Source organism: Argopecten irradians, unplaced genomic scaffold (assembly GCF_041381155.1).
Source record: "Argopecten irradians isolate NY unplaced genomic scaffold, Ai_NY scaffold_0017, whole genome shotgun sequence".
In the NCBI taxonomy this organism is placed as follows: domain Eukaryota; kingdom Metazoa; phylum Mollusca; class Bivalvia; order Pectinida; family Pectinidae; genus Argopecten; species Argopecten irradians.
This window is the reverse complement of record NW_027187484.1, coordinates 197,384-222,041: the sequence shown is the minus strand read 5'-3', so window position 1 is coordinate 222,041 and position 24,658 is coordinate 197,384. Positions and strand designations below refer to the sequence as shown.

Here is a 24,658-nt window from a genome sequence, read left to right as displayed (position 1 = left end):
ATCAAGAATATAACATTAGGAATGTCAAATTACACACAATAGTATTAACTGATAATTGATGTTAAAATTTAGCAACTATTAACGCAAGTTCAAAGCACTTTAAAATTTATCACAAAATTCTTTGTGATATATGTTTTACAACAGTTTGGTAGCGTGAAAATTGCATGAAATATAACTTTAAAGTCTTATTTCTTTATTGTTCCCAAAATACTACAACATGCGATGTGGAATAACGTTTAATGTTCTAAGCCTAGTGGTACAGCTGCTGTAGAACGAATTTAATCATACCCTGCCTCCACTCCGGTTCCATATGTCAGAAATCTTCCGTCCGTCGTTCAGAGCTACGTCATCGCAGCTACAGCTGCTGTAGATTCAAAGATTTGTTTTAATATGGATGAAAACGAAAATAATGAATCGCTTCTAGTTTTTGCCTTTTCATAGATGCATTATAATGTTAGACAGAAACTTTTTAAAACCATTGTTTTCCCCTTTTTACCATTAATATCACGGGCATATAACATATATGTTGAGAATATTATGGTATCGTGTCCATACTATTGCATTAAGGCGTCAACCTTCTTGAAACATTTAAATATTCATGAGATTTTTAAATAGTCTTTAATACATTAACTCCCGCTTCTACTTTCGATGTAACAAGCCCCTGTGGTCTCGGTCATGTACTATATGATATAGCTGTATGCACGGAATCGCGCACGCGCTCCAAACAGTTTAGTAACGCGTGCTCGTCGTGCGTTGTAATGTGTAATTTCTTCAGTAACAAAAGGAGCTACGCTGTATACATACGATAATAGATTGTTACATGTAGCTTCATTTGGTAAAAAAGTGGTGGCTGGGATCAGATGTTCATGCACACAGGTATGTGGTTTTGGAGATATTATTCTTTACATATTTATGTACATTTAATTTGTTGGTAGAGTCAAACCGTTAGGCATATTGGTCACTGTTTCGATATCCATAAATGTACAATGTTACACATACTTCATTCTGGGTTATATGGATATATATACAGATATGCTGTATGACAAGGAGTTACGATATTGGTAGCTAAATAATCAGTATTAATTCTAAAATGAGCATGAAAATGATGTGGATACACGGGAGTACCAGAGTCTATGGTGGCTACATATGTGGATGGGCGGGAGTACCAGAGTCTTGGTGGCTATATATGTGGATGGACGGGAGTACCAGAGTCTATGGTGGCTACATATGTGGATGGCGGGAGTATCAGAGTCCATGGTGGCTACATATGTGGATGGACGGGAGTACCAGAGTATATGGTAGCTACATATGTGGATGGACGGGAGTACCAGAGTCTATGGTAGCTACATATGTGGATGGACGGGAGTGCCAGAGTCTATGGTGGCTACATATGTGGATGGACGGGAGTACCAGGGTCTATGGTGCCAAATGTGGATACACGGGAGTACCAGAGTCTATGGTGGCTACATATGTGGATGGACGGGAGTACCAGAGTATATGGTAGCTACATATGTGGATGGACGGGAGTACCAGAGTCTATGGTGGCTACATTTGTGGATGGACGGGAGTACCAGAGTCTATGGTGGCTACATATGTGGATGGCGGGAGAACCAGAGTCTATGGTGGCTACATATGTGGATGGACGGGAGTACCAGAGTCTATGGTGGCTACATATGTGGATGGACGGGAGTACCAGAGTCTATGGTGGCTACATATGTGGATGGACGGGAGTACCAGAGTCTATGGTGGCTACATATGTGGATGGACGGGAGTACCAGAGTCTATGGTGGCTACATATGTGGATGGACGGGAGTACCAGAGTCTATGGTGGCTACATATGTGGATGGACGGGAGTACCAGAGTCTATGGTGGCTACATATGTGGATGGACGGGAGTACCAGAGTCTATGGTGGCTACATATGTGATGGAGGACGGAGTACCAGAGTCTATGGTGGCTACATATGTGGATGGACGGGAGTACCAGAGTCTATGGTGGCTACATATGTGGATGGACGGGAGTACCAGAGTCTATGGTGGCTACATATGTGGATGGACGGGAGTACCAGAGTCTATGGTGGCTACATTTGGGATGGACGGGAGTACCAGAGTCTATGGTGGCTACATATGGGATGGACGGGAGTACCAGAGTCTATGGTGGCTACATATGTGGATGGACGGGAGTACCAGAGTCTATGGTGGCTACATATGTGGATGGACGGGAGTACCAGAGTCTATGGTGGCTACATTTGTGGATGGACGGGAGTACCAGAGTCTATGGTGGCTACATATGTGGATGGACGGGAGTACCAGAGTCTATGGTGGCTACATTTGTGGATGGACGGGAGTACCAGAGTCTATGGTGGCTACATATGTGGATGGACGGGAGTACCAGAGTCTATGGTGGCTACATAATGGTGTATGGATTAAATTGCTCCTTACACATTAAACCTTACGTAGACACCAACGACGTATCTCACTTATAAATCCTTGGCAGACACAAATGTTTGAGTTTTTGTGTTTGCTGAATTTTTTAACTTAAATATTTACTAAAGCCGTCCTCGGTGTTTATATCTTGAAATGTTGACCAACCTTTTGCTATCAGTTAGCGGCATGGTAACTCATATTGCAAGATTCGATCAGAAATGATATAAACCTTCCTATTGGATCAAGTGGAACTTTCCGTTGCAATCAGTAATCGATCATTTCTTTCAAAGAATTCCTCAAAGATGATTTTTACACAACAAAATTGATCGAAGTTCTGTTTAAAAGGTTGAACAATTCGTCTTCCTTAGATATATGTCTATATACAAATACAATTATTTAAACGACTTTATCCATTTTCATTTCACAGAATCATGCATTTTTGTAACAAAGTTATCCCTCATATACAAGACTATCCCGCATATACGGGAGTGTCCCCAACCTGTCTAATACTCTATGTTTCTCTATACCATGTACATTATAAAGAGATAGAATTAACTTTGATTTTTGGAGGCACGCGTACATTATAAAGAGATAGAATTAACTTTGATGTTTGAAGGCACGCGTAAGAGAAAAATAAATTGAATTGAATCAAATCACTGTAAATTACAAGATTCATGAAACTTTATTTAGTGTCGCATACACATGTATGTACAATCACAGGCGTTTGGCTCTATAGACATTTAACGCCTGTGGTACAATTGTAAAATGCTAACTTTAGCGCTGTGTAGCACTATATATAGCTATTTCCATGGCATGCAGTTGTATGCATAATTCGTTGAGTAAACCTAGCCCAAGTCATATTCATTAAAACATAAGCACACTGTAAACTTTTAGTGTTAACTTAATCCATTTTTGGTGTTTTTAAAGTGTAACTTAACACCAATATCGGTGTAAAAAAACGGTAACACCGTTCCTGGTGTAAAGTTAATCCAAACAATGAAAAGTGTATTGTTTACCCAAATTTGGTGTAACTTCAATCCAAAGTTGGTGTAAGTGTGCAACGTTACACCAAAATGGTGTTACTTTACACCAAATTCTCACTTGAAAGTGTAACGTTACACCCCAGTGGTGTTACTTTACACCAAATTCTCACTTGAAAGTGTAACGTTACACCCCAGTGGTGTTACTTTACACCAACTTTTCACCTAAAAGGGTAACCTTACACCACATCGGTGTTACTTTACACCAGATCTCCTTTTGAAGTGTTACCTTACACCACAGTGGTGTTACTTTACACCAAAGTCTAATTTGAAAGGGTAACCTTACACCACAGCGGTGTTACTTTACACCAGATCTTCGTTTGAAGTGTTACCTTACACCACAGTGGTGTTACTTTACACCAAATTCTTACTTGAAAGGGTAACCTTACACCACAGCGGTGTTACTTTACACCAGAACTTCGTTTGAAGTGTTACCTTACACCACAGTGGTGTAACTTTACACCAAAGCGCAATATGAAAGGGTAACCTTACACCACAGTGGTGTTACTTTACACCAAATCCTAACTTGAAAGTGTAATCTTACACCGCAGTGGTGTTACTTTACACCAAAGTCTAATTTGAAAGGGTAACCTTACACCACAGTGGTGCTACTTAACACCAAATCATAACTTGAAAGGGTAACCTTACACCACAGCGGTGTTACTTTACACCAGATCTTCGTTTGAAGTGTTCCCTTACACCACAGTGGTGTTACTTTACACCAAATCCTAACTTGAAAGGGTAACCTTACACCACAGCGGTGTTACTTTACACCAGAACTTCGTTTGAAGTGTTACCTTACACCACAGTGGTGTAACTTTACACCAAAGCGCAATATGAAAGGGTAACCTTACACCACAGTGGTGTTACTTTACACCAAATCCTAACTTGAAAGTGTAATCTTACACCGCAGTGGTGTTACTTTACACCAAAGTCTAATTTGAAAGGGTAACCTTACACCACAGTGGTGCTACTTAACACCAAATCATAACTTGAAAGGGTAACCTTACACCACAGCGGTGTTACTTTACACCAGATCTTCGTTTGAAGTGTTACCTTACACCACAGTGGTGTTACTTTACACCAAATTCTTACTTGAAAGGGTAACCTTACACCACAGCGGTGTTACTTTACACCAGAACTTCGTTTGAAGTGTTACCTTACACCACAGTGGTGTAACTTTACACCAAAGCGCAATATGAAAGGGTAACCTTACACCACAGTGGTGTTAGGGTAACCTTACACCTCAGCGGTGTTACTTTACACCAGATCATTGTTTGAAGAGTTACCTTACATCACAATGGTGTTACTTTACACCAAACCATCGCATGAAGTGATAAACATTACATCAAAAGCCTATATAGCTAAGGGACTTTATTTAGGGCATGCTCTGTACAAAATGGCGGCCAGCTCAAAGATTATTTGACAGAGAGGGGAATAACAATATCTAACAAAACTAAAGGGGCACTTTTAGAATTAACCGAAGTTGCCGACCAGTTAAATTTATCGCCTCTCGAGACCGACGATTACGAAGAAACATTTCGAAATAGGAGGACGATGGTTGTTGATGCCGGATGTTTTTACGATATCAAGTTGCAATTAAGTCGCAGCTACCCGATATCGGGTTTGGATATATTTTTGTGGATCTCAGTAGTGATTGTGGTTGGGGTCAAGACCGGATCAGGCATTATAAAGATGACAATGCATCAGCAATGACGTGTACCAAGTGTATACCTGAGAGACGACAGAACGGGGAGCCATTGCTGGATACTTATGGGAACTAAAGGCTTTATCAACTCTGGTGGTTGTACATGTGTTGCGTAAGTAATTAGAACCCTTTTTTAATGGTATCTACATGTACAATTTATCTCCCCACATATAATATTAATGTACATGTTACGTACAACGTACAGTCAGTGGCCATAATAATTTAATTAAGTACGCAAGTGAATATTTTTCTGTATATTATTAGTAATTTTACATATTTTTAATTGTTATTCCTAAAGTAATTTTACATTCAATCGTAACAAGATTTTATGTACTGACTAAGGACATTTTTGCACCCTATATATATTATCTAAAATATATTCCGTGCCATATTTATCGATAAATCGATCCTAAGTGTAGACATGTAATTTTTATGACGCCATTTTACTATAGACAAAGAAGGAAATGGCGGCGTCATTAAAAGTTATTTTGATGTAATCGTTCACAATTCACACATATTGCAACGGAAGAACATGTACGTTATTTCAAAATAAGCTTTAGATAAGTAGTTTTTTGTTGTCAACTTTGAAGTTTTTATGGTTGCATAGAGGAGTTTTAAAAAATGTAGAATTACTAATAAAATATAGTATTTAGAATCGCTTGCGTACTGTATTATGGGCACTGACAAAGACAATAATTTAGGTTTTGATTTTTAATACATATACAGCGATGAAATGTACAATCATGAAAACCGTTGACTGTATACTATACAAACCCATTCTCATCTGTACATGTATTAGAATGTATAAAAGTATACATGTACTGTACACGTAAATGTTTCCATAATGAACAAATTAATCAAATGCAGGTAGATTGTACTATGACTCTCTAATGAATTTACATTTTTTTTTAAATCTACACAATCAATAAATAACAAGAATTTCGGAACCATATACACTTGACAAACAGGAATATACAATGTATTTCATAGCTAAAAGTTTGCAACGACATAATGATATAAATAGATTTATCTCTTTGTTGTTTCATAGTTATACGTATACACTGAATGGGAATTTATAGACTCTTTAATTTTAACATATAAATTATATAAAGTTAGTCCCTTAAATTTGTTTCATTAAATTAGTGATAAATTTTCAGAAGAACAAGATGCTTTGTGGTTTGTTTTGTATTTTTTTCAGGGTGTAGATGGTGCTATAAACACAAGTGTACAGGAACCACCAATTTGGGAAGACGGTTACACCGATCTTGGATGAAGGTTACTCCAATGTGGGAAGAAGGTATGCACCGATTTGGGATGAACGTTACACCAATCTTAGATGAAGGTAACACCAATTTGGGAGGAAGGTTACACCGATATTGGATGACGGTTACACCAATTTAGGATGAAGGTTACACCGATCCTGGATGAAGGTTACACCAATTTGGGATGAAGGTTACACCAATTTGGGATGAAGGTTACACCAATTTGGGATGAAGGTTACACCTATTTTGGATGAAGGTTACACCAATTTGGGATGAAGGTTAAACCAATTTTGGATGAAGGTTACACCAAGTCGGGATGAGGTTACACCGATCCTGGATGAAGGTTACACCAATTGAGGATGAAGGTTACACCTATATTGGATGAAGGTTACACCAATTTTGGATGAAGGTTACACCAATTTGGGATGAGGTTACACCGATCCTGGATGAGGTTACACCTTTTTTGGATGAAGGCTACACCAATTTAGGAAAAAGGTTACACCTATTTTGGATGAAGGTTACACCTATCCTGGATTAAGTTTACACAAAAAAGGTGGCACCACAGCTGCCTCCTTTTTTGGTGTAACGTTACGTTACAACCAAATTTTTTAGGATTAAGGTTACACCAAAAAAGGTGGCACCACAGCTGCCTCCTTTTTTGGTGTAACTTAACACCACTGGTGTAACTTTACACCAGTGGTGTAACCTAAAAATTTGGTGTAACGTTGCACCAAAAAAGGAGGCAGCTGTGGTGCCACCTTTTTTGGTGTAACTTAACACTCAAAAGTTTACAGTGCAAAAGAATAGAAATCAGAAAGTAACTTATGTGGACTCCACGAGCCCCATGTTTAATGATAATCTAAATAATCGTTTGTTTGAGTGATAGTTATCGACCGTTTGAATATATTTAGATATAGCCTAGTGCCCCTCCATCCTCGATACTTCAGGGGTTACTAGCTTTTATTTTCGCGAATACATATTAAAATGACTGTGATTGTAACCCATGGAATATCGAGGATGTGTGTCCTTAAACAATTTAATTAGTTAGATTTGGATACATGTACGTCCTACACGTAAATATAAATCACAGGAATCTGAGAATCAGTTACAGATTATATAATCATGGACCCACCAGAGTGCCCTAAGACCATTTTTAGACGTTTTAGAGGTCTAGATAAAAAAACGATAAAAATTATACTCTACATGGTACTACCTCTAAAACGTCTAAAATGGTCTTGGGGCATTCTGGTGGGTCCATGATTATAAGATCTGTAACTAATTCTCAGATCCCTGTGATATAAATGTAAGTAGACTCATACGAGCGTGAAGTGGTGGGGTGATCACTGTTCAGTAGTCGGTATGTGCCCTTACACTATTATGCTGGTCACGTGACAGACAGGAATATCATTGGTTTCAATTCAAATCTCTGCCCATTTCTCAGAGATACTCTTGACCATACGCACGCATTTTGCATCGATCCGAGATATGGAGTCTTTCACCGCCCTTTTCATCGCCATGGAATTGATTTTCCACTGCGTAAGCAAGGCTTTTGTTCGCGGAAAGGTATGTAGCCTAAGTTTTTATTGTCTGAACAAGAAAATCATGGGATTAGCCACAAGTTCTTACAACTGATAAAGTTTCCTCCAATAACATGACATAGTTATATTTTATAGTAAAGACGAGAGTCCTGAAACTATATTAAGACGTTCATTAGGGATACGGGGCCATTGTAGGGGTCTAAATCTAGATCCATTCTAAGTTCAAAGTTGTCTTGTTGCTCTCTGATATTCAGTTTGCACTGATATGGACACAATAACAATGCTTTCTAGTATTATCATTATCAGCGCATAATGATAGTACGGTAATAGTCGCTAGCGTAGCAACGTCGGGTCATCATCATGACCCCACTTTTGGCGGGAACATATGAATAACTCGATTCCAATCATTTGTTCAATCGAATTCGTTGACAATGACGAGAGAGAAGAAATATGGGTATTTTATTGAGATATATGCAACTGTCGCGAGAATAAATAATATTTATTTGCGTGAAAAACTGTAATTATGAGGGTATAATGATAATGGAACCCGTGTAAATTTTGCGTAACCCGGCTTCGCCGGGGTTACATAATTTACACGTGCTCCATTATCATTATACCCTCATAACATCAACAAAATAAAAATCTGTTCCTTAAATAAACACGCGGACAAAGATTGAAAAAAAATTTGGAGTTGATAAAAATATCTTTCTGGGGTTCAAAATCCCAGAATTTCAGGTTACTCTAATGAGATGAATTGGTAGCATGTTTGGATGAAGGGGTTACATCAAGTTATCAAATGATTCGGAAGTCTCCAATGAAGGCTTATTGTAATAATTGCTTTTAATGCTTTAGTGCATATGCATAATGACACTTATAAGTGCATGTGTACTAAACATTGAGGACTTGTGTATTTTCTGAATTTTTAGGCTTTTTGTCGCCATAGTATCAATAGTTTCATCCCTTTAACCTAGTCCGCTAAACCTGCCTATATCATTATAGGCCTTTTAAAAAAGATTTGCCTAATATATAAATTAGGCAATTTAAAACAAAGGCCTAATAATATACTGTAGGCAGGTTTAGCGGACTAACCTTAACCTTCATCGAAGGTCAAAACAGACGAATCATCTTTAAGTAATTTCCCTGTCATAATATAAGTACTGTTGGCTAGTACCTCTATAGACGCCACATTTCCCGAAAACGACGTGCGGTGAAAATGGTATCCGGTCGTTTCGGTCACGTTCCGGTATATTGTACGGTCGTTTCAGTATCTTTATGTAAAGATTAATACACACGGTTGATTTCCTTTAGATTTACAAACTGTTTTTCATTAAAGAGCTCCTCCTGAAATTACTACATGTTACTATGGGTAGTAAACGAATCCCATTCATAAAATTACACTTTTCTTAGATCGGACTACAAATTAAGGGTGATAACTCGCACAGGATTTTTGTCTCTTCCATATATGGTAAAAAATATAATTCAGTCGACCAGCTGGTAATCCTCACTATATTGCCCCGAAACGTTATATTTAGCGTCACGGTACGTAAAACTTTTCACTCCCTCACTATAAAAATAAGGACAACTTTTGAATTCCAAATTTTCGACTTTCTACTACAATAAAATCCCCTTTCCTCAACTCAGATGATAATGTCAAACCACTACCGTTTTCTTCTTTTAAACGATATCTATTTAGTCTTTAATTTCCCAAGGCTATTTCTACAGTCTACCATGTTATAAATACAATGTAAAAATGTACTCAGTCATAAGACACCAGTGTAGTTCTCCCAGAGATGACATTTACGGTATAAATTTGTCACTAGACTGTACTTGTGTTTTGATTGTATAATTGTAGCAACATTTGTGAAAATGCTAACCATTTCTTTCTTGAATGTCAGAATGATACTACTGTCCATGCTGATATGGTCCAAGTGTTTAATGACCTAAACATAGAAGTAAATTATATTTGTTACTTTATGGAAATGAAAACTTGACTTTGGAAATAAATTGTTATTTATTTGAATTTTTGCAGTCATTTATAAAGCCCAGTAGAATTTTTTAACCATAATAATTGTATATCTTGTAATTATGTAAATAATATGTTAAATTCAACTTATTCAATGTACTTACAGTGTACATTGTATACATGTACATTTTTATGCCATCACTTGTATTTAATGGTTCTGATTGACAGAAGGCTTTACATAAGTTAAAATAACTACAGTGGTGATTATACGTTCAACAAAAGATCTTACCAACAAGTAATGATGTGCCATTAGATTGGTCAATTTTAGATTTGTATATCGATTTATCTCTCTGGACATTGTATGAATTGAATTGTGAGTTCCAAAACGTGGTATAAACAAAGATGTTCCCACTAGTGGACCCCTTTAAATTTTGATAATTTTTCGATTTAATTTAGTTAACACATGGATATGAGCAATCAGCGTTGACAATGACATAGGTTTTGAAATTTTTTTAAGGCATTCGATTTTCTATAAAAATAATTTTGTTTGCAAAAAAATCAAAATGAACAGATGAATTTGAAGCTACTGTAAATAATTATTTACCAACATGTAATTTCTTGGTCCTTGATAATACAATTATAAAGATAAGCATTAATATACACAAGTAACAGTTTTTGCAAATCCTGAGACTGGTAAAATTACAATTAAAAATCGATTATGAAAAACCGGAAGCCTTTTAATTATTAATTTTTCAGCAGACAAAATTCAGGATTTGAGTTTTAGCTTAATAAAAACATGCTCATTAAAAGAATAGCATATGAGTCAATTGTGTAAATGATATTTTCGGATGAATTCAACAATCACTGCACCTAAAACCAGAATTATACAAGTATTTTATTTAAGTAAATCAAAATGTATAGGGGGACTTTTACAAGATCAAATGCCCCAATGTAAAAATTCCACATTAAAATTTTAGCATGAATAATTTACAACCTGGCAATTTAAAGCCAAAATGTAGGAAATCCCAAATAAAAATCCATTTTTAATTAAATATAAATTCATAAATTTTTAAGTGGTGTCTTATCCAATTTCATAAATTATTGCTAAGATGAAATGAAAAAAACCTCTTTTAAGGTGAATCATTATATAAAAAATGTATTAATGTGCTAGCAATCAATTTTTCCTGATAATGTCAAATTTACATATAAAGTATTTAGGGAAAACAAGTTAAAAGAAAGATTTAAACTTAAATTGAAACTCATAGAACAGTCAAACTGAGTCAAATTGATTTCCAATTCATTAGATTCAGAAACAATTTAATTATAACTAATTTTTTCAAATTTTTTTATAGAATATTGGTCCTGAAAAAATCACCCCAGAACTCCCTAATAACAACTATTTCACTTGTCATCTTATACTTAGGCTAAAACACAACAAATCTTATAAGTATCATAACAATTCCAATCTTTTGGAATATAAACTTTCGAGATCTTCCACTTGATAAATATGCTAAGTCTGCTAAATATACGCAAAAAAAAATGACAATGTGAAACCTGGAAATTATGAATATGTCAGTCGTTTCAAAAAAGATCTTATTTAAAATATCAAGGGCAAAAATACTGCGAAAAAAACCATTTATTTACTATACATAAAAATATTGGAAACGACATGACACTAGTGTTTTTTCAAGTAATTTCTAAAAACAGTACGGAAATTGTCAATTTAGGAATTTTTCCGGATTTTAGGTCTACTTTGTAAAACTAATTGAAATTTTTAGATAAATGGACACTCAATGATTTTCCTTTTGGACAATGGTCAATGCTATTAAAATTGCATCCAACAATGTAACAAATTTAAAATTCGACACGGTCCCTAACTTATAACCTCAATAACAAATTTTGATCGTATTTAACTAGATTCAATCAATTGAATCATTGAAAATTTCAAATTTCTACAGGAAGGAATCAAAAAGTCACAGTTTAAAAGGGGAAGATTCAGTGAAAAAAATTTTCACTGAATGGAAAAACCATGATGAAGGTTCATTTCTGGTTTTCATCTTACAATGATCTTTGTCATCTGATTAATGATCTCCCTAACATGATTGGTAAATCGATTTTATATATTTTTTGCAAACAAAAAAAATTTTCAAAAGTACCTTTTTAACGTTAAGATTTACGTACCATAAAATGAGCAAAACGATTGTAACCATGAGCAAATGGAATGAATCAGGTTGGTTATTAAATTTCATTATGCAACCCATTTTAATCCCCCAAATGTAAACATTACCATTTTAATAGCTCCAATCTAATTTATTAATATCTGGATTAACAATTTTTGAAAAATCTATGAAACTTAAAAAGTATTAGGCTTAAAACATAAAAATCGATTGTACAAAATTCTTGCTCAGATACCATTAAATTAAAAATTAACTGTGAAATTCTTAAGGTGTTCAATTGAATAAAAACTTTTGACGAACAACAAATGAACATTTGATATGGTGGATAACTTACATTGGGGAGTCTGGGGTCAAAAGGTTTTTGAAAACCATTCCCTTCACAAAAAGTCATTTGTTTTAAAAAGGCCCAATTGACAATGTATTAAAAAAATTGCATGTATTATCATTTCATAAGCTTTAAGAAGTTTAACATATTACCCTTTTTTTATTACATTTAATACACCTAAACTTTTGACTAGAACCCAAGTTTGGGTATCCATGACCTCAAAAAAAGGAAATCGACCTGATAGAAAGTGTTCAAAACTAATGACGATGAAAAGATGCATGCCCGGACTAAGGAAATTTGCATCAAGTTAATTTTATCAAATTCTCAGTTTTAAAAAACATAAAAAACTGAAAATTTGCTTTACTATCATACCGGCGTATGCGTGGAAGACATGATTGAGTTGTGTTCAAAAATGATTTCTGAGATTTATTATGCTTTACAAGCTAATTGTCACAATATTTATATAAATTTATAGGTTTTTGCCCCAAAAACATAGTTTCTAGAGGAAATAAATAAACTAACCTAGTCCTAAACATTCCTACATATATATAATTTAGGGCAATTTAAAAAAAAAGGCCTAATAATATACTGTAGGCAGGTTTAGCGGACTAACCTTAACCTTCATCGAAGGTCAAAACAGACGAATCATCTTTAAGTAATTTCCCTGTCATAATATAAGTACTGTTGGCTAGTACCTCTATAGACGCCACATTTCCCGAAAACGACGTGCGGTGAAAATGGTATCGGGTCGTTTCGGTCACGTTCCGGTATATTGTACGGTCGTTTCAGTATCTTTATGTAAAGATTAATACACACGGTTGATTTCCTTTAGATTTACAAACTGTTTTTCATTAAAGAGCTCCTCCTGAAATTACTACATGTTACTATGGGTAGTAAACGAATCCCATTCATAAAATTACACTTTTCTTAGATCGGACTACAAACAAATTAAGGGGGATAACTCGCACAGGATTTTTGTCTCTTCCATATATGGTAAAAAAATATAATTCAGTCGACCAGCTGGTAATCCTCACTATATTGCCCCGAAACGTTATATTTAGCGTCACGGTACGTAAAACTTTTCACTCCCTCACTATAAAAATAAGGACAACTTTTGAATTCCAAATTTTCGACTTTCTACTACAATAAAATCCCCTTTCCTCAACTCAGATGATAATGTCAAACCACTACCGTTTTCTTCTTTTAAACGATATCTATTTAGTCTTTAATTTCCCAAGGCTATTTCTACAGTCTACCATGTTATAAATACAATGTAAAAATGTACTCAGTCATAAGACACCAGTGTAGTTCTCCCAGAGATGACATTTACGGTATAAATTTGTCACTAGACTGTACTTGGTGTTTTGATTGTATAATTGTAGCAACATTTGTGAAAATGCTAACCATTTCTTTCTTGAATGTCAGAATGATACTACTGTCCATGCTGATATGGTCCAAGTGTTTAATGACCTAAACATAGAAGTAAATTATATTTGTTACTTTATGGAAATGAAAACTTGACTTTGGAAATAAATTGTTATTTATTTGAATTTTTGCAGTCATTTATAAAGCCCAGTAGAATTTTTTAACCATAATAATTGTATATCTTGTAATTATGTAAATAATATGTTAAATTCAACTTATTCAATGTACTTACAGTGTACATTGTATACATGTACATTTTTATGCCATCACTTGTATTTAATGCTGATTGAAGAAGGCTTCATAAGTTAAAATAACTTGTGCCTTAATCCATTTTTTTACTTATCTTAAGACAATAAACTACAGTGTATATGAATGTAAGCTAACATTTACCCTTAGTGCACTAGTAGTGCACAACATTTAAACTACAGGTAAACTAGTAGTGCACTAAACCTAGATAGGTGATTAACACACAAAAAACATACAGGTAATGGTCATCTACCTGTGATTCTCACCTTTGAATTTCTGGTAGTTACATGTAGTCTAGAGTCTAGATTGTATTTGGTTAATTGCTCAGGACAAAACCAGCGAGTGAGTTGATAATTACCTCTATTAAGAAGCTACCTACTGTTATCATAGATACTGCCGACTCTATCTGTGAAATGAATGATTATGTCTAGGGAAAGTTAACTAAAACCAATTTAATTAATTAAATATATAAATGAATAATTAAGTCGTATTTCAACAAAATGAAAACAAATTTAATTAATAAAATAAATAAATAAATGATTAAGTCGCATTTTCAAACTTTTCATTTTGTTTATATTGTGATAAAGTTTTATTATCAGTATTATTTCATTAATTTAGCTTTAATGCATTTATTTAGCAAATGTTTGGTACATGCAACATGTACATCATTAAATACTTTCTAGGCCACATTGGTATCAATACTCTAAGTAACAACTTGAGAGTGATCTCCCTTTGCCTATAAAATCCACCATTACTATTCTGTCATTGCGTACTATCAATGATACTTGAGATATCTTTAATTTAAATAAAGATATCTTTAATTGAATAAGAGATATAAATGTATTTGAATTAGAGATATTTCTATTTAAAAATCATGATGTGTCTAATTAAACACTTTAAAAATTATTAAAAAAACAGATACATTTTTTGTATCTCTAATTTCAATTAAAGATATCTCTAATTTTTGTAGCAATACAGATATTCTTATTTTAAAGGGACAATTCAGTCTAAGAGAACATTAAAATTTGTATATATATCGGAAAAAAACTAGTTCTAATGGAAATTAGATCAGTCGGTTTTACTGTGATATGCATGAAATGCCCATGATGGTGACATGTGTGTGAAATGTTCAAACTCGCTCGCTGTCCGCGCAATCATACACATTGTGGTCAAACCACGTGCTTGTATGCCCGAACCCTGTCCCTTGCTCGTAGAGTAAATGCAATTTTTGTGTACCAGAACTGCTCAAATCGCTCTGACGGTATGTGTGTTTACCTTTTAGAGTGAATTGTCTTGCCTTCTAAAAATCATTTTTATCACACTTCTCGGTGGTTATGTAGTTCATTGTGTTTAACGTGCGTGCCTTTGTTTCGGGTATGGGTACAGCGTACCATTTTGTACCTGCTTAATTGTATTTGATCAACGATTTGATATTTGAAACGATATTAATTAAAATACTTAACAATGTCGAGGAAATTTGTCAATGTTTTACGTTATATAGTTTCATAAGAAATGTAGAACAATACATTTCATGCTATAATTTGGCTTCTTGGTTATGTAAAAGAATTGTAGCCTGATGAAGTGTATTGTCTCTTTAAATACAGGTATCTCTATTTGAATTCATGATATTTCTTTTTGACACGAAATAAAAAATTGTATTTAAACATCAAATTGGAAAAACTCTTGATTTTCCCTTTTGTGAACTTTATGTGACGGCACCCGTCACAATTAGATCTTTTTATTGTTATTCTTTTAAATTCTTCTTCTTATTTTTCTGGTTCTTCTTTTTTCGTCGCGACTTTTCTCAAAAACTATATGTCAGATCACTTACAAGGTTATTTCTAGTGACCTGCAGATGTGTCGACTGGTTTCATTTTTTCTGACCAGAATCCAAGATGGCCACCACAGCCTTTCATTGTTCAGATTTGAACTGCTTATAGATATTTAACCACTTGTCCAATTTGCCTGGAATCGGTTTCAATATGTAGTTTAAATCAGATTCTAAATTTAAAAGTGAAAAATACCATAATTACATAAAAAGAAATATTACTTCCTTGTTCTTGGAGTTCAGCTGGGAACCATTTTAGGTCCACTTTTATTTTTGTTGTATTTTTTCTGATATAAATGATATTGTTTTCCAACGATATAACACTATATCTATTTCTGCAAAATAAAATGTGTTTATCGGTAAAACAATTTCACATCATCATTCAGGGCACAGGGACCTGGCACGAAAATTTTTAACCAATAGTATACATATATATATATTATAGTATCAAGGGTATGAACTCGACGGTCGAGAAAAACGGACCTATTTTTTTAAAACCGTGATTATTTTAATAAATGGGTTCTATACAACATTGACGGATATCCGACCTTAAAGAGAAATAATTTATCTTTCCATTGAGTGCTTGATGAACAAACTTGGCCAAGTATTGACGAAGCTATGGAGTGAAGAATCGGGAAATTTACGAAAAATATGCTAGGTAGACATTTCCCTGTCCGGTCGAAATGTCCTTTCGGCTCTAATGGGTACCTCAAAAACCAAGCCAAAATCACAAAATCTACGCTTGTGGTGGTAAACAATACCCATAACCGTGTTCATCCACAATCTCCTTTGGAGGTGTCATGACCCGTCCTTTGGAGAAACTCCATTTAAACATCGTGTAGCTCACTTACTTTAACCGTCACCGCCATGTTCATTTTTCTCTCGGAACGCTTCTCGACTTTACATATATTGACTACATTATGCAAATTATGTTATGTTGTGCTTGTCGGTAAACTCGAGAAGCGTTCCGAAGAACAAATGAACATGGCGGTGACGGTTAAAGTAAGTGAGCTACACGATGTTTAAATGGAGTTTCTACAAAGTACGGGTCATGACACCTCCAAAGGAGATTGTGGATGAACACGGTTATGGGTATTGTTTACCACCACAAGCGTAGATTTTGTGATTTTGGCTTGGTTTTTGAGGTACCCATTAGAGCCGAGACGACATTTCGACCGGACAGGGAAATGTCTACCTAGCATATTTTTCGTAAATTTCCCAATTCATCAAGCCATAGCTTCGTCAATACTTGGCCAATTTTGTTCATCAAGCACTCAATGGAAAGATAAATTATTTCTCTTTAAGGTAAGATATCCGTCAATGTTGTAAAGAACCCAGTTATTAAAATAATCACGGTTTTAGAAAAATAGGTCCGTTTTTCTCGACCGCCGAGTTCATACCCTTGATACTATAATATATATATGTATACTATTGGTTAAAAATTTTCGTGCCAGGTCCCTGTGATTCAGGGGAGGTCACTCTTACTTGTCAAATTAGGCTCTGTGGAGATTTGAGGAACTTTTTGTGACAGCACCCGTCACCATTAGATCTTGTTGTTTTGTGTTTCAATATTAATCTTCGCATTGATCATGTGAAAATAAGTCATTATCAAAAATGTTCCAAATCCATAATAAAGAAAACTGAAAAACTCGCCTTCATAAATGGATAATTTTAATTCAGAAACTTAGAGAAAGATCATGGAAGATATAAAAAACAACATTGGTAATTATTGATAAGCTCCCAATTATGACAGAAACATATATTATATTTAGATCACATGTCAAGGTCAAATGTCCATAGTGTTACCATACTTAAATACCATAATGTCCTGTTTTAAAGTCTATTAATGTAATTAATAACTGTTCAATTCATTTTAAACTAATTAGTCAAAGTAATAGCTCATGATAAATTATATTACTTTAATATGCATACTCCGTAATCAGTTGACAAATAATAGATCTCAGCAGTCAACGTACTTGTACTTTTATAGCATACAGGTACTTATTACATAAAATGATTCTAAAACATAATTCTTTTGAGACAAAGATTTTATTTTTGTCTTTCAATAATTTGAATTTTTTCTTTACAAATTCCAAGATGGCCGCCACAGCCACCATCTTGAAAACACATTTTGAACTTCTCAAGTTCTACCAGTGCAATTTAGCTGAAACTTGCATGAAGTGATCCTGACATAGTCCCAACCAATTAAGCGCAAGTGTTCTTATTTTTCGGGTCAATCCAAATCCCAAGATGGCTGGCACAGCCACAGCCGCCATCTTGAGAACAGATTTTGAACTTTTTCAAGTTAAACCAGTGCAATTTGGCTGAAACTTGCCTGAATTGATCCTGATATGATCTTGACAAAGTGTTGTTAAATCTCTGGTTGATCCCAAATTGAAGATGGCACCATGACTTTTGCCAATTTGAAGTCAATTGACTGTTAAGGCCCTTGGGCCTCTTGTGTTTGTTATCATCTTGAACTTATTATTTTGCAATATTTTTGTCCTTGTAACACTATGGACATTGATTGTAAACCGCTGAGAAAGGTAACACAACAGACATTTGTCCATGGTGTTAACCGATTAAAAAGTTTTGAATGGTTCGCATTATCTTGATTATCATAATGACATTCATTAGAGATTAAAAATGGACTATGATTTCAAAGAGTTTGAAATATATCTAATGTTACAAAAGGAGTAAAAAATCAGTATTTCTTTGTCCTTGTCTGTGGTGTTACTATGTTTGTCCATACTGTTACCAAGACTAAATATGGTGGTACTGTTGCCGATTGTATTTGTGATTCGTTATTTTGAAATGTATTTTATCTATGAAGATATATACATCAAATATTATAACAATTAAATGAAAATGTGTGTTAAATTTCTTCTGTGTGACTCTTTTATTTCTGTGGTATTACCAAAATTTGTCAGTGGTGTTACTATTTTATCACTATTTGGTAACACCAAGGACAGTAACACCACAGAAGTTTTCTTCAATTTTAAAGATTTTCATTTCTACTCTTCATCATAGTACAAACTGTAACATCTCAATTTGAACTAACTAGTAGTTCCTTTAAATACAACATATCGTTGCATGTGTATCCGAGACAAGCTAATTATTTGGAATGACGCACATGTATCAAGTTCCGTGCTTTATATAGGTGGTTGGTCAATGAAGGTATCTAAGCAGAGCGAAAAGAAAAATGGCTGCCAATTCCTTGGATACGACACTGTCATAACTGGGGAATGTCTCAGAAGCAATTTTTGAAAAAAAAAAAGAATTCATTGTTTTTCTTAAATTTCAAATGCATGCTTTTTAATTTGCAATGTCAGGTTTAAGTATGAATTTGGGTAATTTCTCTGGTGATAAGCCCATTTCCTGTGATTGACCTACTTTGAATTAAAAAAAAAACTTCAACATAATTGTTATTTTCAAAACAAAATGCATTAAAAGTTAGTTTCTTGGTAAAGTCAGTTTTAAGCCTCATACATAAACCTTTTCCTATTAAAATATTTCTAAAAAGACCATATAATAATATAGAGAAGACAGCAATTTGGAACTTTTCTGAGAATGACTCAAATACAGATGTCTTAAATTCAAATTGAGATACCTGTATTTCAAATATTCTCTAACTCAATTGAAGATATCTATATTTTGATTTTTATTTAAATTCTATTTTCAATTGGACAAGGATTTGAAAGAGATAACCCTTTATTAGCTCACCTGGTCCGAAGGACCGAGGTGAGCTTATGGGATACCGCAGCGTCCGGCGTCCGTCGTCTGTCGTCCGTCGTCCGTCGTCCGTCGTCCGTCAACAATCAACTTCTTCTCCATAACTGCTGGTCGGATTTCAACAAAATTTGACTGGTAGCATCCTCATGGGCTACTAACTGAAAATTGTACAAATGATGGGGCTGACCCCCCAGGGGGCTGAGGGGCGGGGCCAAAAGGGGTCAATTTGGCTATTTCCATATAAACGACTTCTTCTCTGAAACCAAGCATGGGATAGCACCCATAATGCAATGGTAGCATCCTTATAGGGTGGGGATTCAAAATTGTACAAATGATGGGGCTGACCCCCCGGGGGCCTGAGGGGCGGGGTCAAAAGGGGTCAATTTGGCTATTTCCATATAAACGACTTCTTCTCTGAAACCAAGCATGGGATAGCACCCATAATGCAATGGTAGCATCCTTATAGGGTGGGAATTCAAAATTGTACAAATGATGGGGCTGACCTCCCGGGGGCCTGAGGGGTGGGGTCAAAAGGGGTCAATTTGGCTATTTCCATATAAACGACTTCTTCTCTGAAACCAAGCATGGGATAGCACCCATAATGCAATGGTAGCATCCTTATAGGGTGGGAATTCAAAATTGTACAAATGATGGGGCTGACCCCCCGGGGGCCTGAGGGGCGGGGTCAAAAGGGGTCAATTTGGCTATTTCCATATAAACGACTTCTTCTCTGAAACCAAGCATGAGATAGCACTCATAATGCAATGGTAGTATCGTTATAGGGTGGGGATTAAACATTGTACAAATGATAGGGCTGACCCCCCGGGGGCCTGAGGGGCGGGGTCAATTTGGCTATTTCCATATAAACGACTTCTTCTCTGAAACCAAGCATGAGACAGCATTCATAATGCAATGGTAGCATCGTTATAGGGTGGGGATTTAAAATTGTACAAATGATAGGGCTGACCCCCCGGGGGCCTGAGGGGCGGGGTCAATTTGGCTATTTCCATATAAACGACTTCTTCTCTGAAACCAAGCATGAGACAGCACTCATAATGCAATGGTAGCATCGTTATAGGGTGGGGATTTAAAATTGTACAAATGATGGGGCTGACCCCCGGGGGGCCTGAAGGGTGGGGTCAAAAGGGGTCAATTTGGCTATTTCCATATAAATGACTTCTTCTCTGCAGCTAAGCATGGGATAGCACCCATAATGCAATGGTAGCATCCTTATAGGGTGGGTATTCCAAATTGTGCAAATGATAGGACTGACCCCCGGGGCCTTAGACGGCAATAGATGCGGGGTCAAAAAGGTCAATTAGGCTACTATTTTCATATAAATTACTTTGTCTCTGAACCTATGTATTGGATAGCATATTTGTATGGTATCAATAGCATCATTGTATGGATGTGATTCAAAATTAAACTTTGGGAGTCAATTTTGCTAATTTTTCTAATTGTCAGAGTCTTTGTGATAATTACTATAAAAAAAACCAGGTGAGCGATACAGGCCCTCTGGGCCTCTTGTTTAAAATAGGGATATCTTTATTTAAATAGAGATTTCCTTAATTAAATAGAGATATTTAAATATTGATGCATATAATCGTATAACAAGGGTATCAGTCTATGTCATCAATCAGCTTTGTATGTGACGGAAAGTGTACCATTTTTTTATCACTTCGCCAGAGATTGTGCCATATTGATCATCTTTAGCGGTCATAAATGTCAGACCACAAGCGTTTGGCTCTCTAAAGTATATAGTTTTGTCATTTTATATATATGTATACTGTATTACATACCATATATACACACACATGGTTATCTTGGAGAAAAATGAAAATAACAAGTCGGTGTCTGTACTGTTGATCCAGGTATAAGAGAAAACTACCATTTCATATATGGAAAGGAAGAATTATATGACTCTTTCATCTGTGTATTAGCCTGAGATACTCTAGCCCTGACACCAGACTTAGACTTTATGACACTGTTTGGTAACGGGCCAGGTCATCTCCGATTCAGACTGCTTACAAAATATTACCACCAAGAGTCGCCACTTACCTTGGTCTTTGAAATGAATAATTTATCTACTCATAGCCATCCATTTTATAACACATGCACATTCTTTTGTGTCAACACAGTCAAGTTTCTTGTTGTCGTCGCCATTTTTCTTAAAGTATGCAAATCGCCTTTAATCTTGACGAATTACTATATTTGGGTAGATATAAATTATTCGTTTGTTGAATAGACTAAGGTTATAGTGGTGCTTCTCGGTGGTCAGTCTGAATCGGAGATGACCTGGCCCGATACCAAACAGTGTCGGCTTATTCCATGTTTTGATATAGCAGTGCGCTCTGGCCCTAAACCAGACATCTATCTGTCATAATGTCTAAGTCTGGTGTCAGGGCCAGAGTATTTCGAGCTACTGTGTATAGTATGTGAATGATAGTGATATTCTACCCTCTGGATCACAAAATATAATTCATGATAATTAATGTAAACATTTAAAATATGACCCTAAGGTAGATTATCCCCAACTTCTCTATTCACTTAGTCTTATTTTACTGATATCAATTAATCTTATCCACATGACATACCTGATCAATTCGTTCGACCAGATTCTTACTTAAATAATTGCAGAATATTGTGTGTTGTTTATTTGTTTACTGAACTTCTGTTGCTCTTGTTCTTGTAGGCTGTGTCCTTCCGTGGCCTGAGCCTGGTGAGCCGAGCAGCAACGTCGCTTGCTGTTGCGGTTAGCCAACGTCTGTCTCTGTCGGAGGCCGTGGTAAGATGTTACATTTTAACGCTAAGTGTAGAATACGATATTCTCTACTGTGAAAAAAGTTCTCTGTTAACAGTAATATTTTAGCTCGTAAGACTTCTAGACAGATAATGGTGTCATCTTAAAGCATACATCATGTATCATGTGGTCAGGCTGGGTACACATACGTACATTAACATATATAGTTTTCTCTGTGCAATTAGAACTCCAATTTCAGACCAATACGATTAAAATACATATCCTTATTACATGTATCACTCCATTCGATAAGGATCTGACAACATCCCATTAGGGGTCACGTTCTGGTAACCATTCAAATTGTCCAGTCAAATTGCTGCTTCCAGAATCTGGGAAGTGAATTTTCTCTATTGCTATGTAACGGAGTGATTATAAGGATCTGTATTTTAATTAGATTTATTTGACACCAATCTGATATTACTGTAAAGTAGACAATCAGTTGGATTCATGTTTAAAACATAACAAAATTTTCATGTTTGGAGAATTTATTTTGAGTCGTGGTTTTCTTATATATAAAAATATCACCAATCGAGGTACAATAGAAATGATACCTTTTCATATACAGTGTACTGTAGGGCTACATGAAGAATAGGGATATTCTAAACTCGGGATCACAAAATATCTGTATTGTTATACAATGGGATATGCAAATAAATAAAAATAATTTGTTTTGCCTTCCCTATCCTTCATGTCTACATATTCAAATAGTGATATCAGTAACCATGTGCACATAAACATATCTGATCATTGCTTAGGCCAGATTCTCACTTGAATATCTACCAAATATTGTGTATTATGCACCTTTATTTGTTTACTGAAATGCAGGTTGTGTACTTCACCGCTTCGTTTGACTGCAGAGGAGAGGATAGCCCTAGCCTTGCAGACGATGAGCCAGCTACACCACCCACTCCAGCCCCTGTGTCCGTCCGTAGGTCTGGCCGTGTGAGGAGGGCACCAGCCTGGCACAAGGATTACGTAATGTGATGTACTGTAATATCCTTGTTAAGTCCATGGACTGATGTTGCTTGAGGATGTGGTAACCCCTCAATAATCGTCCCAACCCCAATCCCTCGCCCAAAAATGTACACTCTTTGACACATGCAGTGATACAACTATGAGGTTGTTTGAGGTAAACATTATCTGTTAGGGTTTGGAGTGATTATCCAGAAACTTGAAACTTGACAGGCATACTCGTGGGAGTGTGCATAAAGGGTTTATGAGATAGGAATTCCAAGATGGCTGCCAGGGTCCACTTTCTGGTATAAATTGGTAAATGGGTTTTAAAGGGATGCCGAACAGCATGACCATATTTTCGGATAGATCGGCCGCCAATGTGATATACGGAGGCCTCTGATTGGTTGTAATTTATACATGTACGTTGCTGAAAAAAAGACAAAAAATTGGTACTTAAGGTTTTGAGGGACAATGAACACATGCAGTAATACAACTGTGGTGTTATTTAAGGTACATACATTGTGTATGCAATGGTTCCCAGTACAACTTGTGTTCAATGCTAAAATTTTGACTCAACTGAAGTGTACAGAAAGTAGTCAATAGGTTTTTTTTTTTTTTTGTCCCTCTCCCTAACAATACTCACATTACCCTGCCCTAGCACAAACACAGCACATATTTATCTTCAACATTCTAACAACTACTTTGTGTACACTCACAGTTGACGTGTTCAAAAACAGTGTAAAGAATTGATTCGATTAGTTTTATGTCTTATTAACAGCCAGGGTCATTTATGTACATGCCAGGGTCAAAGGTGGAAAGAAATCGCTGACCAGAGGTCAGAACCTGGCAACTACCCCAAAATTGAATGGAACCTAATTAATGGTCATCGGCCAATCTCGGCACCAGTAACATGGGAAAGATATAAATAAAAAGTTTTTCAAAATGGTGACTTTTGCGCCCATCCTTGAAATTCAAAATGTGTTTTTAAGTACACTTGGTTGGGACCATGTCAGGATTATTTCAGACATATTTTAGCTTAATTGTATTGATAGAACTTGAGAAGAAGTTCAAAGTTTGCTACTAAAATGGTGGTCATTTAAAATACAATGAATGTTTCATTTGCCCTTCCAACCCCCTGCCTCGCCCCACCCCCGCCCCACCCCACTTAAGGTATTGTGATATCCTTAAATAATTATATACCCCACCCCGCCTCGCCCCGCCCCGCCCGACCCGCCC

The 24,658-nt window shown here is 35.7% G+C and overlaps 1 protein-coding gene across 1 annotated transcript; it reads left to right on the top strand.

The window, feature by feature from the left end:
• The first annotated feature begins 845 nt into the window (after positions 1 to 845).
• On the top strand, positions 846 to 24,046 carry LOC138311310 (uncharacterized). Its single transcript, XM_069252740.1, has 4 exons — positions 846 to 876; positions 7,876 to 7,997; positions 22,361 to 22,453; positions 23,294 to 24,046. Exons 1-4 carry the CDS (start codon positions 861 to 863, stop codon positions 23,450 to 23,452), a joined length of 390 nt encoding a protein of 129 aa, XP_069108841.1. The 5' UTR covers positions 846 to 860; the 3' UTR covers positions 23,453 to 24,046.
• Positions 24,047 to 24,658: the final 612 nt, after the last annotated feature.